Raw genomic sequence first — 15,084 nt, 5'->3', positions numbered from 1 at the left:
CAAGACTGTGTATTGTTTAGAGATACATAGGTATATATGTGGTCTTACATGTAAAATTACATATAAAAGCCAATAGCAAAGTGACACAGTAAACACAAAATTCAAGATGAAATATCCCTGGCAGAAAATAGGGAGTTAGGATGGTAGAGGTTTACACAGGAAGGTTCAACAGAATGGGTTATGTTTGATCATTCTCTGTGTAAAGTGTTCATCTTATCACATTTTTACTCATAAGTATATTGCATGTATTCTTTTGTAGTATTAAATATTACATCAACAATTTTATCAAACTACCCAAAATTAGTTTTGCTAAGATGGCTGTTCTTCAGCACCTCCTTCCTTGAATGCTTTTTCTGTACCACTGACCTTGAATGAGGGTCACAGGCCTGGAAGAAGAAAGGGTGTTGTGAGATGATATATATACAAGTGCTGTCTGAGCTTAGCTCAAAACTGATCTTCCTAGACTGGATGTCAAAAAATTATTATAAAATGACAGAGCCAATTCTCTATTACTCTGTTGGGTCATACTTCAATTTGGCGGCTCATTTTTCAGCATAAGACCTATCTGTACAATATCCTGCTCAAGAGAGGATGTGGATGCATATTAGCATGACCACAGGACACAGACATCGGGGCAATGGGGACACAGACACTGTCAGGGGGGTGTTAATCAGGGGAAAAAGGAGACATGTAAGACTTTAAACAATAAAGAGAGAGAGAAAGAGAATATGGGCTTTAAGTAGTTCTTGGCTGTCAAGTGCCTTCTTTTCCCATCCCCCTAAAATTGAAAGTCACATTTACCTATTTTAAAGGAAGGGTGAGAAAAGTTCCTTCGTTTAAATTATTCTTTTTATTTTCAATATATAGTTTAAACACACAATGAAGGTTTGTTACCAAATATGTTGGAGGAGTGGGGAGTAACAGTTGTTAAATCCATTTCTGTTAAGTCATTTTATTCTTAGATTCAGAGCAAGTGAAGCAAAAATCTAACTATACCACTCCAGTTCTTATCCCAGTACCTCTCATCTCAGAACCATCCCATCTTCTAGGTTTCCGGCAAGCAAAATATCTTTCTGATCTCATCCCTTCCTACCTACTCCCATCACTTCTGATTCCCAAACTCTAGTCTAGAGGTGTCGAACTCAATCAGAGAAGGGGCCAAAATCTAAAATCCAGCCTAAATCGCGGGCCGAATGGTTTACTGAACAGTCATAAACTGTCATTGTGATGGAAACGCAGCGGAGTGCAGTGATGACAGCGCGGTCCGGGCCACATTGCAAGGCCTGGCGGGACAGATTTGGCCCGCGGGCCTTGTGTTTGACACATGTGCTCTAGTCCTTCCCTATCACCTACCTATCTTTTTGCTACTGTCAGGGCTGTGAGAGGTTTGGGGGACTGAAGTGGGTAGAAGGCACCAGGGACCAGGGAGGAATAGGGGACTGGGCTGGGGAAGGAGTTTAATGTATTATAGGAAGGAACAGGAATTGAAACCACATTGCAGGTTGTGAAGTAGATACTAAGGCCTATGTTTTGAGTTTGCACAGCTCTAAGCCAAACCCTCAGCCTGCCATTTGTTAGTTGGGTGACTATTGACAAATTGCTAAAGCCAGAGCCTCCGCTTCTTTATCTGTAAAAATGGTTAATAACACCTACATCCTAGTGTGGTTGCAAGGACTCAATTGTGTTTATAAATTGCAAATACTCAGTATACAATCAAACATATTGAAATTATAGAGGTTCTTTCTAGACTTGTTGATAGAGATGTAGATTTGACTCATTACAGGTAGACCTACTTGCTCATCCTTGAATGCAGATTTCTTGACATTCCTTTTCACTGTTGAATCTATTTCCTGAGCCATTACAGCCACTGAACCAAAAGCGGGCACAAGAGTTGACCTGTTGGTCATAATACCATCGAACCACATACTCAGCACAGTTTCCAGGATTTAGGTCTTCCAAACACCTAGGGTCTAGGTTGAAAAAAGGACAATGTGTTAGTATAGGCTTTTCTTTCACTGAAAAGATAAAAAAGAAACGTTTCATAAACTTGATTCTTCATGCACACTAACACACCAACTCAGAAAATATTGTTCTAAGTTAAAGAACGGTTCCCTGATACCCAAAACATTTCCTCCACCACTCACCCAAAACTCCGCCATTAAATATTCATTCATTTGAAAACATACATTTTTTAATCTTCATGAAATCCCATTAAAAATTCATATTGATATTTCCCCGAAAGCACACTATTCTTGTGAGAATTAGTAGACAGGAGAAAAATAGGACTTCCTAATTTACTTTGGAATCGATTTAAAGTCAAATTAATATTTGGAATGAAGATGATTTTGGCTTTCTAAACTCATTCCCTTCCAGTTTGTTCATAAAAAGTACCACTGCAATCTTGTGTCATTGTGCTACAAAAAAAAAAAAAAAGATTCCTTTAAATTACAAAAAAAGTAGAACAAAAGGCTCTCTTTATGCCATAATTTTCTTTTATAAATAGAAGCACTTGCAGTATAATGACCTTTTATGTCAGTTTATAAATAAATTTCAGAAACATGTCCACTGTCAAAAGCAAAACTACAACCATAAATTCTTTGTTAAATCTCTTTTTATGTCATGGTATGCGTTAGTGCCATGATTCATATTTCCTAACCAAGGAAGTGATTCCAAGGCCATAAGACCAACAAAGTATTTGCTGTCTGTTTTCTGTGTTCTGTGAAATGGTTTATATGTCATAAGTTTCATTTATCAATATCAAAGCCACCCTCTCCCCATCTCCCATAATAATTTCCCTAGAGCAGTGGTTCTCAAGCTTTTTAATGCCGTGACCCACAGGTTGAGAACCGCTGCTGAAGAGCCTAAGACCATTGGAAAATGCAGATATTTACATTACGATTCATAACAGTAGCAAAATTACAGTTATGAAGTAGCAATGAAAATAATTTTATGGTTGGGAGTCACCACAACATGAAGAACTGTATTAAAGGGTCATGGCATTAAAAAGCTTAAGAACCATTGCCCTAAAGTTGGAGTATGTCTCAAGTGATTTACTTTCTATAATAAAACAAAATGAATGCTCTGAACCAATTGGAAAGGAACAATGGATTTTTACCACTTTGCTCTTCAAAACAATAAATAATATTATGTAACTTCTTTTCAAGGCAATCTTTGCTTCTTTTAAGCAAGAATATTGTCTCTCTGACATGTTCTTCACAATCTGTGTATCTAATGATTAATTTCCAAAGATAGTAATACTGTAGAAAATATGTTGATGAATCTAGATTCTAGTTTTTTTTCTTTCTTCTACAAACTAAAGGTCAAAACTCAAATGTCTATATGTGTGAAGGCCATGTGTAAGATAATAGGGAGTGCTAGGGATTGTGGCAAACACAAAAGTACAACCCTATGTAAAAGTATTCAAATTAAAAATAATATCAGCTCTGGTCTATGTTGTTCAATGGTTAGAGCATTGGCCCATACACCAAAGGTTCGCATGCAGGTTTGATTCCTGATCAAGGACACATACCTGAATTGCAGATTCAATCTCCAGCCCCAATCAGAGTGGATGCAGGAGGCAACCAAGCCATGAGTTTCTCACACTGATGTTTCTTTCTCTCTTTCTCCCCCCCTCTTCTTCTCTCCCTTCCACTCTCTAAAAATCAATGGAAAAAATATCCTTGGGTGAGCATTAACAAAGACAAAATAAAATAAATAAGAAATAATAATAACAAACACTAAAGAGTTTTAAATTTTTTTGACAAATTTTCAAAATTTGTCAGCCAGTTTTCTAATTTTATCCTAATAAAAGAATAATATGCAAATTGACCATCACTCCAACACACAAGATGGCTACCCCCATGTGGACACAAGATGGCCACCACAAGATGGCCAGCAGGGGAGGGCACTTGGTAGGGACCATGTCTGCAAGAGAGGGCAGTTGTGGGTGATCAGGCCAGCTGGGGAGGGCAGTTGGGAGGGATCAGGCCTGCAAGGGAGGGCAGTTGGGGGTGACAAGCCTGCAGAGGAGGGAAGTTAGGGAGGACCAGGCCTCCAGGGAAGAGCAGTTGGGGGGTGGGGGGGAGCCCTTGAGGGGAGGATAGTTAGGGGTGACCAGGCCTACAAGGGAGGGCAGTTAGCGGGGGGAACCAGGCCTGCAGGGGAAGGCAGTTAGGGGCAAATCGACTGGCAGGGGAGCAGTTAGGCATCAATCAGGTTGGTAGGAAATGATCAGGGTGGCAGGCAGAAGAGGCTAGGGGCAATCAGGAAGGCAGGCAGGCGAGCAATTGGGAGCCAGCAGTCCTGGATTGTGAGAGGGATGTCCCAGACTGGAGAGGGTGCAGGCTGGGCTGAGGGAAACACCCCAATCCCGTGCACAAATTTCTTGCACTAAGCCTCTAGTATATAATTAAATGAAATTATCTTCTGTTCCCCCTGTTTATAATCAAAATACATTCTCTCTAAATGATATTTTAGAGACCATCTTCTCTGTGCCTTCTTCACATTTTAGATGCAGCAGCTGATTGGCAGGTATCTCTTACCTTTGTGCACCAGCTTTCCCCTCTGTAAGTTCAAATTGGGGCTTGGAGTTCTACTATCTAGACCCACAGTCCCATCCTCAAAGGGGCTGCGCAGTGGCCCCTGGATGGTGGCAGCTTCAGATGAAGGTGTGGTGGTCAGGCTGTCAGCCCAGGTAGGCTCTGGAGGCTCATCCCCTTTGTCCTGGGCTCCGAGGATACTGACCTACACAAGAAGTTCACATTTTTGTTTCTGGTGATATCAAGTCAAAAAAGTGAGTTTGCTTTTGGGAATATTTAAGGAAAAGTGCAGCATGCTGCTTCTCCCCAACTCTCCAATATTGATTCTTTCAATGAAACCCAAGAGATGGCCCCTCTTCTATGTCATGCATCCCTGAATACTGGAAAAATTATGTATTTTTCCTACCACATATATATAATGGGGGAAACACTAATCAGTTCTATTATTGGTATAAACATATATTTGCAATGATTTAAGTAGTACCAGGTCAATCATAGCAGATATTTCCATTGGGATTGATCTAGTCATCGGTCCTATGAAATAGGCACTCAAGTCAAACACAGTGGTAGATTTTCACTAGCCCCAAACTTTTGTACAACTTTTGGGACAGATGGAGGTAAAACTGGTTCTTTCAGACTGATCTGGTGTGTACATATGACAATATGAATGAGAACTTTTGTTATAATAATAGAGCTATTGAATGTTAAGGTTAGAGCAACATTTTCTCAGTACTACATTGTCTAGAGGGGAATCTAAAGCTCCAAATGAGTAAGGAACTGCCCCCAAATTATTGTTAAGCTAGTGGCAAAATCTGAGACGTACCTGTTTCAGGAAAGAAATACTGTTGGGTTTTTGTTTGTTTGCACATATTTCATTTTAAGCGCGCGCGCGCGCGCGCGTGCACGCACACACACACACACACACACACACACACACACACGGAAAAAAAGAGTAAGTTGCCTGAGGAGCAGTTTATCAAACATAAAAGTGTCACTGGACATGAGGCTACACTTCAGATACACTATCTGTCAGGTGAGAATATTCCTTTGAAGAAGTGCATGGGGCAGCATGGTTTTCTTAAAGGAATGAACTCAGCCTTTAAATCATTACCATAGTCAAGCCTCACGGCCCCCTAAGTTATTCTTTACTCCTTACGCTTTTAGGAGTGTGTGTTTTCTTTCTCAATCACATCACCATTTGGGAGTGATGACCACCAGAACATCACATCTCAGGATCTTAGAACCAGTGAAATTCATTTATTTTTCATAAATGAGGATAATTATATTTTTTGGCTCTGTGAAATTCAGATTATTTCAACAAAAACATACTTGCTATGGTTTGCCATTTTGTCATTTTCTTCCTTATTACAAAAGCAAACATGTTCATGGAAGGGATTTTAGAAAATCTGAACAAACAACAAAAAGGAAAGAGAAATCACAAGTGAGTGATTCCGCCTCCCAGAAATAATCATTGTTGATATTCTGGTGTATATTTCCCCAGTCTTTTTCCTATGTGCACATATATATTTTAAACAAAATATACTGTGTGTTTGGTTTTCTGTGTTTTTTAAATTTTAATATATTCTGGTTCCATATATTTTCCTCCAACTATATACCACTTTAAATACAGAATTATAACGGCCTTTTAAAAACATTTAATTTGTTCTTTTTCTATTAGAAAGCTCATGGCTGATTGCTGGTTTAAGAACACTTATATTTGAGCTTCTGAGATAAAGTCCTCTTCAAAAAAGTTTTACCAACTTGCCCTCTCACTGCTGAGTGTCTTTTCTTGAGCTATCACCATTTATTAGATGTTATGGTTGAGAAAAAGAGATAATTGAGATAATTACCGATTTATAGGTAAATTTTTCAGCTGATCCATGGTACTGCCACGGATCTGTGTCCTCCACACTTTGGTAATGTTATAAGCTTGGCTTCCACGATTCCCAGCACATCTTGCTGTAACCTTTCTTTCATCCCTTCCTCTTCTTCATTCTGCATCTCCCACCATGGACCCCACCTGCAGAACCTGTCCCAGTAACCCAGTCCGTACTAACGGTCCTCTTCCAGATGGTGCGCAATACCTTCTAGTGTTCCATACTTGGCCTTGATCATATGCTGTCACATCATTTCCTGTTTCACCTGTGTAAATACCACTTTCCTAAGAGAAATTAAACCATGGGACGTTTATCTTTCCTTTCTTCTACCTTCCTTTTCTTCTTTTATTTTTTTTAAGTTTTCATAGCATAGATGAGCAAATACGATAGTGGCTGCTGAATAAATTCAGAATGGGAGAGGGAGAGGGAAAGAAAGGGGGGATGGGCGCTTTGGATTAATTATTTAATTCTTGTAGGCTTTAACATCATCATTTGAAAATCAGAAAAGCTTAGACCCTAACATAACTTTGAGTTCTAAAAGTGGAATTTAAACAGCCCCAAACTTTACTTTCAAAATACACACCAAATTGGTGTTAGTGGTTCCCCTGGAGACAGGAGGAGGAGAAAGAGACTCTTAAAACAAGCAAGGACCTTAACTTTATGTGCAGCAAGAATGAGTGAGTAAATGGAAACCATGGTTACATATTGGTGGTGGGAACTCAGATGTTTGTTATACGTGTTCTCTGTTCTTTTTATAAACCTTAAACCTAAAAACAAAAGCCTGCCTACCAGCTCCCTCACACTGGCTTGCCTTGAGGAGACAAATGGTGTCAGCACAGGAAGAAGACACAGAGGAGAAGCTTAAGGGCACGTGATGGGCCAACACCTGGAGTCCAGGGCTGCTCCGTGCAGCTGCCCAGGCAGATGTGCTATGGCCAGTCCCTTTCGCTGTTAGGGCAGATCTTTAAGGGGAGGGAAACAGATTTGGAGCAGCATCCTAGGAACATGAATGTATGCCCTAAAGCAGGATTACTAACAATTCCAAAAGGCCATCTGGTCTCTGATTTCCAAACATTTCTCTCATAATTCATTACACAGAATTTTGCATTTATCACAGACAAGCTCTTCGACTCTGAGCTCATGTCTTCTCTGGATGAATGCGAATGATCCTCTGCCTTAGTCTATGTGCTCAGGCTTAGCTTTTCCCAGCAGTGCAGGTCCGTGTTCCTCCCGGGTGGCTGTGGGGATTTTGTCTGCCCTTGCCAGCTGCTCAGCTGCCAGTGCCTTCAAGGTGTGTGGCTTCTCCAGCTTCTAACCTTGATTGACTCTTCCCAGGTGATACCTTTTTTTTTGCCAGGACTCTCAGCTCTCAAGTAGTACTTAAATCGAACGCTTTTTATTTGCATTTAAGGTTGTGGAGGACTGTCAAGAACACCTTTAGTTTGGGCTGCATCTCTCCCATCTTCTGCAGCTCCCCTAGAGGGTAAATTGCAGGATTTCATTCTGTTTAAACCCTCACATGCATTAATATAATGCCCAGTAAATGCTTTTTACTGTTTTAATAATATAATTTTACCTTCGGAAGAATATGCTGGTAACAATCCCTTATTTTACAAATGAGGAAACAGAACCCTTAAGAAATAGTGTCAGGTAGATATCAGATTTCATTTTTAATTTGTTGGTCGCTATGAGATACACTATCAATTTTCAGTATTTCAAAAGAAGACCACAACACACTAACTAGATGCACCCAATTGCTGAAATATTAAAATAGAAAAAATATAAAATTTTGAGCCAAGAAAATAAGTATTTAGCTTCAGCATTGAGAATACCGCATTTCCAGATTTTCAGGTGTGGGAGATTTCTCCTAGGACAGTTTATAATATTTTTTTCTCTCCTCCACGGGATAGGAGCATCTTATATTCTAAGGGTAATAAGTCTATTATTAATAATATAAGATGCTTACACAAATTCATGTAGTAATGCTAAAAATTAGTCATTAAGCAGGATTTTATCCAAAATAATTGAAGTTTTTTTTTCCACCACCCCAATGAGTGTTAATTGAATTTTATAAAAATAAATTATAATATATCTGTATATATGCCTAGTCAAGGTCATTTATAACTAAGTAAGTCTAATTTTAGGAAATCAATTTTTCTTTCAATGAAGACAGGAAAACTCCAGTCATCTTTTGAACAGGTTATTTCATCTAGTAGTGAGTATAGTATGATTGAGCAACCTACAACATTAGGAGAAAAATATAGATATATTAAACTAGTATGTTATTTTTCCTAATCTACTGTTAAAATGTATGCCATGTTATTAGAGATTTTAAAGAAAATTCAGCACAAATTGAATTATATAGAAGGAAAATAATTCAATGATGTCATTTTTATAAGATCAAAAATAAAATAAAATTATTCTATCAACAAGTAATGGGTAAACTGAAGAAGATACAGAAAAGCAAAATGGGATCCATGTTTTGAGGCCATTTATTAATAGAGACAAGAAGTGGTGAGGCAGTTTCCCTGTCAGGTGCCTGCCTGGTTGGTGGGACCGTAGCCTGGGAAGGAAATGTGAGAGAGCAGCACAGCGAACATGGTCCATGTTGAATGCCAGGGGGACTAACATGTGCAGAGACCATCATAAATGTCACTCTGGGGCCCAGGAGAAGGGTCTGGATTGGGGAGGCAGATTTGAGAGTTGTTAGTTTGGAACTGAGAAAGAGAGTGTGGAACAAGAAGAGAGGCAGGCTAAGAAGAATTGAGGGTTACATATTTAAGAGGTAAAGAAACAGAGAAACCCCAAAAGCAATTAAGAGAGAATGCTCAGAAGGGTTAGAGGAGAATAATGAGAGAGAGAGAACCCTCAAAATCAAAGAAATGAGTGTTATATGTGAAAGAGGAAAGCAGTTAGAAGATGGCAATAGGATTTGACAATTAGGAGATTGGCAGTGGCTTTTCAGCAGAGTTTTAGTGCCATATTGGAGGAAGTAGCATTGGCCAGTATACGCTTTTTACTGCACTAATAATATACTTTTACAAAAGAAGTTGAAAATGAGAGCCAGAGTGAGAGGGGAATGAGAATGTGTGTGTGTGTGAGGGTAGGGGGGTGGGGGGGTGTATGTGTGTGTGTGTATGTGTGTGTGTGTGTGTGTGTGTGAGAGAGAGAGAGAGAGAGAGAGAGAGAGAGAGAGAGAGAGAGAGAGTGCAGAAACAGGCCTATAGAATAATTTTATTATAAAAAGGGATAAGATAGTAGAAAGAGGGACATGTGAACTATGAGAGGGTTAGGGAATTTACTTTAGGGCAGAAGTGAGAAATACTGGCAGGAATGAGCACCACAGTGAAGCAAGGCCCTGTCTTGGAAGAGAAGGAAATGGGTCTCAGAGCGCAGGTAGGGACTAAAAGCTGTGCCATCAGAGTTGAGGACAGAGCCTGGTGTCAGGTTTTAGGATGAAAGACCACATCTCATTCCAATATCAAGTCAGATCAGAACCTGCTCAGGGCTCCAGCTCTTTTTTTTTTTTTTTTAAGTGATGTCAGAGAGAAAGGGAGAGAGGTACAAATGTCAATGATGAGAGATTCATGGATGGCTGCTTCCTGCATGTCCCATCAGGAAACAAGCCCACAATCCAGGCATGTGCCCTTGTCTGAAACTGAACCCAGGACCCTTCAGTCCACAGGCTGATACACTATCCACTGAGTCAAACCAATAAGAGCTCCAGCTCTTGAAAAAACTGCCAGTGGAGCCTAACTATCAGTGACCTTCAGGCCGATCTCAAAGTGGAGAATGGATGAGGGAGAGTTGTCGGGAAAGGCGAGTAAGGGGTGGGGGGAAACAGCAGGAGGGAAAACTGCCATGGAGATCTCTGAGAAGCTTGTGTGATCCTGACAGGAGGAGAGAAAAAGGGGTGGGGACCAGGGATAAGGTCTCACTAAAAGCAAGGAAGGACAAAGAGAGGGTGGGAACAGCCAGCAAAGTCAGCCTGGTGTGTTAGTTTTCTATAATTTACGTTGATGCAGAATATACATTTCCTCCATGAAGATGCAGAGCCTGCACCCTAGACTTAAGGCTAGCATTGAACTATACATCTCAGGACAATGTCAGAGGGAAGTGGAGAATCACAGCTCCCCTGCTCCACATGGTGCAGGAGCTCCCAGAGGGTCTCCTCCTATCCTAGCTGGTCATTTCATCACTGGTTTGCTGTGGAATCTCTCTGCATAGGAATCCCACCGTCTTGCCTTGGCATTTCTGCAAAAGCCTGGGTGAAAGTGGGCAATCTAAGAAACCCAGGTTCATTGTGAGGTCCCATTATCTCAGTCAGAGGCACCCTACAGTGACTTTGATGATGCTGAGTTTTCTTCTGTGCAGATCTAGTTATCAATACAAACTATTTTGGATGTACTCTTTGTATGCCATTCCCTTCCCAGCTACTAGAATGATTCTATTGTCACAATCCATTAACATCGCTTGTCTCTCAGGCCATCAGACTTCCTGAGTCATGTGTGGCATAGGGTCTTGCTGTACTTCATTCTGTGTTATAACTGCCTTGGATTTCCCTCAGGCACCTCTGCTTTACCTAGTGCAAACTAAGCTCCTTATTTTCCTTCAAAAAAAAACTCCATCCTGTCTCCTGTATTCTCCATCTCAGGGGATGGTGTTTCATTTCACCCTATCTCTGAGCTAGAAATCCAACTGTCATCCCCAAATCACTCTCTCTGCCTAACCTCCAATCCACACAATCACTAAATCCTATTCATTCTACCCCAGAAACAGCTTTTTAATCCATGCCTCCTTTCATTCCCACTGCTCTCATTATCTCTCACCTGGACTCATATCTGTCTCAGTCTCTCCTGCCTCTTCCTATTTATCTTTCACGCTCCAATCAGGGTTATTCCTCCCATGAACCAAATATGATTTTATGACCCTTGTTTTAAAAACGTCTCTGCTTTCTCCTGGCTTTCCTGGCTTATGGCTTCAGTTTAAATTCCTTAGCTTAACAGATAAAGCCATTTGTAATTGGTCCTCTATTTACCCAGATTTAACTCTCACCATTCTGCCACACACACTTTGGGCTCCAGTTAGACTTGTACTAATTTATTGAAGTACTCTGCCCTTTGGTGTCCTCCTTTGCCTACATGGTCCTTCCGCTGGAGGTAGCCTTCTTCTTTGAAAAACTCCTACGTATTCTTAAGACTCAGCTCAATGCCACCTCCTCTATAAAGCCCTCCATTACTCTGCCCTGAGATTAATTGTTCTGTCTCTTGTGGTTCATCCACAGCTCTGCTAAAGTTCTTAATACCTTCTATACATAACCCATTCACTGATAGACCCTGGTTTTTTTTTCAGGTAAGAACTGTGTCTTCCTTCCTTCCTTCCTTCCTTCCTTCCTTCCTTCCTTCCTTCTTTTATTTGAGATAGATAGATAGATAGATAGATAGAGACATTGATCATTTTCTTCTCACATGCATCCCAACCTGGGATAAAACCCACAACCTGGATATGTGCTCTGACCAGGAATCAAACCCACCACCTTTTGGTATATAGGACAAAGCTCCAACCAACTGAGTCACACCTGCCAGCCAGGAACTGTGTCTTAAGAATCACCATCAGCTACAGCAGTAGGTGATCAATACATGCTACTAGAATTCATTAATCACAAGGAGAGCTCAGTTTAAACACCACTTGCTGGAAGAAACCTGAGCAAGCTCTTTTTAGGAAGGCTTTAGAAAGGCACATGGATTGACTAGGGGAGTACATAGACTGTGTACATTAATGTCTGGAATTTACTTTATAATGTTCAGTAAATACCAGGGACAGCAATCCCTGGGGCCAAATCAGAGTCATCATGTTTTGGAAAATAAGCTTTATCCAAACACAGCCATATTTATTCATTAAGTACTAGCTACAATGCTTTTGCACTTCAAAGACTGAGTTGAGTAATTGTGACAGAGATCAAATGGCCTACAAAACAAAAAAATATTTACTATATTGCCTTTTACAGAAAGAGTTTGCTGACCCCTAATATAAACCAGGTGGCAAGAATGTATGCGTTTTTTCAGTCAACAATCCAGGGGCAGTCTGTTGCTCTTACTGCAATTACCCATCTCAGAGATGGTTAGTAGTTAATCAAATAGAAATATGCTAGAGCCTTCCCACCCGTTTTTTTAAGAGTATAAAAATCTAGTGAATCTTAGACTCTGTCCCCATAGGAATGGCTTCCTAGGCCTGATTCCTGAGGGTCCTGAGTCCACCGACTGACCTGCAGGTTTTCTCAAGGCCTTAGTCCAACTAGAGAGCTGAATCCTGATGCTAGAATATTGTTGGACTTGCTCATAATGAATCTCCCATGTCCATGAAGCCTTCATAAAAGGGCAGGATAAGGACTTCATTGAGCTTACAGAATAGGGTCATGGCAGCCATGTGCCTGCTTGCCAGAGGATGTCCACTTGTGCAATAAAAAATGAGTCAGGGATTGCTCTGTTGTGACGTGGTGGGGAAGAGACTACAACATCCGCTGGCCAGTAACTATGGGAGGCTCTCCAGTTTTGGCCAAAAAGAACCTAATAATTGCTCATAACCTGATTGGCTGAGGTTTTTGCCCAGAAGCTAGCCATGACAGTCACATTTGTCTCAATACATCCGGGAGGTAGTTCTTTCTGTTGCTAGGAAACAGAGCATCCACCTTTTACCATATGCCTGCATAGCCTCCCTCCCAGTCCCTGCTCTGACCACAAGAAGTGGAAGCTAAGTGAGCTAAAAATGTGGCCTGAATTGGGGCATACATAGTGGCAGGTTGAATATGCTAACTTTGAAGAAACCTGAGAGGATGCAAAATGGGCAGTGGATACACAGACAGTCAAGAAATAGTTGTGACCTGGTATGAAAGGATCTGCAAAGCATGGCAAGTGGGTGATTCGAATCATATAGTATTCATCTCTTCTTGTGCCTGTTATGGCTTTGGTGGTGGCGGGGTCTAATATTAAAAATATGATTTGCAACATTTAATAAATAATTACTTATAAAATATAGAGATATTTAGAAATCTCATATTTATGCTCACAAGCCCCAGAGCTATTTCAGAACTAGAAATCTGGAGACAAAGAGCTAATATTTAGGGCCAAGGACTGGAAAATATGCACACCTCAGCTGATTCTTGGCAGTGCAAAGCAAGATGTTCTTTGATGTCAAACAGACAGAAAACACAATGTGAAGCTCGAAAATTAAGCAAGACAGTTACTTACTGACTCAGACATTTCTTTCTGGGGCTCTGGAGTGGAAATGCTGAGTTCTTCTCCTGACATCCCAAACCCAGGTTGAAGTGGAGATGAACCCAAAATTTTAGGGAGGTAGGAATCAAATTTCTCACAATTTTTTTTGAACAGTCTTTTCTTCAGGGTGTCTTTTAAAAGAGAAGTAGAAAAGAGACATCTTAGGAGCAATGGAACATTACTCAAACCCTGTTTAAAGAGACCTGAATTCTCCTTAAAATAAACAGACTTTCCCATCACGTGAAGTCAACTGCTAGGTAAACTAAGTTTTAAAACATTTTTACATCATCTATGAGAGGCCATCTAAAATAATTAAATGTAATAATATACGAGGGAGGGCCAAATAAGCAAAAGAATGACTTAAATGCTTGCTTATCAAAAACATCAATTAACTATGAACTACTTTATGGAAGGGGCAAGTCTCGCCCCTCCTAAGTTTAATGAGTGGTTAAGGGTAGTAAATGGCCAGCCAGCCCCCAAATATATTCCTCTCTGGCTGGAACACATTATACTAACCCCTTAGGTTTAGATGATAAAGTTCCTCAATTATTAAAATAGAACTTGTTAGAATGACTAGATGTGTAATACTTCTGGTCACTCTAACATATAAATAGCCCAGTGACATTGAATATATCATCCAACTGGGTCATCCAACTGGGTGTCAAGGAATTGGGACCCCAAGTTAGAAAGGTCTGAAGAAAGGGGAAACTAGACTGTGGGGAGATCTGAGTATGGTATGCTGTCATTAGGGCCAGAAGGGTCTGTGGTAGACCATGCCAGGCCCCACTTCCAGAGTGTGCAGAAGAGAAAGATGGTGCCAAACCAAAACCTTCAAACATATTAGGCATAACATTTACTTCCTTCACAATCTTGCCAGGTGGAAGTCCTGCCAGAATGAATTATCAGTTTCTAAAGAGGTGGAACATGTTCCATTGTAAAACAGTACTGACCATCCTTCAACCATAGATGAAACAGGGTCTTAGATTGCCTCATTAAGAGACCTCAGTTCATGTGAAAGGGTGCATGAGCATAGGGAAACCTAGCTCATTGGCATTGATTGAATATTCAAGATGGTGCTCTGTAAGATAGTCCTGACATCAACTTGTTACTCCTCATTATCCATTTTTGTAAGAGCAGAGAATAAACTAGAATAATCCCAGATACTTGTGCCTCTCTTCTCTTCTCTTTAGATTACCATAATTTTTTTCATTCACCATGCATTTCTTAATTAATTTTGATTCTAAGGTTATTGTCTGCCTTGCTACTGGCTTGCTCCATCTCTTATTCAGGTTAGGTAATTTTTTGAACATTAATCTTAGCAATACCGCCAAGTTCTAGCCTTTCTTTTCATCTATGTCCTTCAACCAGAGATACTCAAGTTAACTCCAAGACCAA

General features: G+C 40.4%; 1 protein-coding gene across 3 annotated transcripts in view; it reads right to left on the bottom strand.

Moving 5' to 3' along the window:
- Positions 1-354: 354 nt before the first annotated feature.
- The window catches only part of COL28A1 (collagen type XXVIII alpha 1 chain), a 142,977-nt gene continuing 128,247 nt past the window's right edge, over positions 355-15,084 (bottom strand). For all 3 annotated transcript variants that reach the window (XM_045578408.1, XM_036429347.2, XM_036429346.2), the window contains 4 exons: positions 13,663-13,820; positions 4,542-4,743; positions 1,794-1,970; positions 355-386 (listed from right to left, as the gene is read on the bottom strand). In XM_045578408.1, the coding sequence (XP_045434364.1) occupies positions 1,798-1,970; positions 4,542-4,743; positions 13,663-13,820 (533 nt within the window). In that variant the 3' untranslated portion in view covers positions 355-386; positions 1,794-1,797. The remainder of the gene's footprint in view (positions 387-1,793; positions 1,971-4,541; positions 4,744-13,662; positions 13,821-15,084) is intronic.

This window comes from Pipistrellus kuhlii, unplaced genomic scaffold, assembly GCF_014108245.1.
Source record: "Pipistrellus kuhlii isolate mPipKuh1 unplaced genomic scaffold, mPipKuh1.p scaffold_m20_p_10, whole genome shotgun sequence".
Taxonomy (NCBI): domain Eukaryota; kingdom Metazoa; phylum Chordata; class Mammalia; order Chiroptera; family Vespertilionidae; genus Pipistrellus; species Pipistrellus kuhlii.
This window is presented reverse-complemented; position numbering and strand designations above follow the sequence as displayed.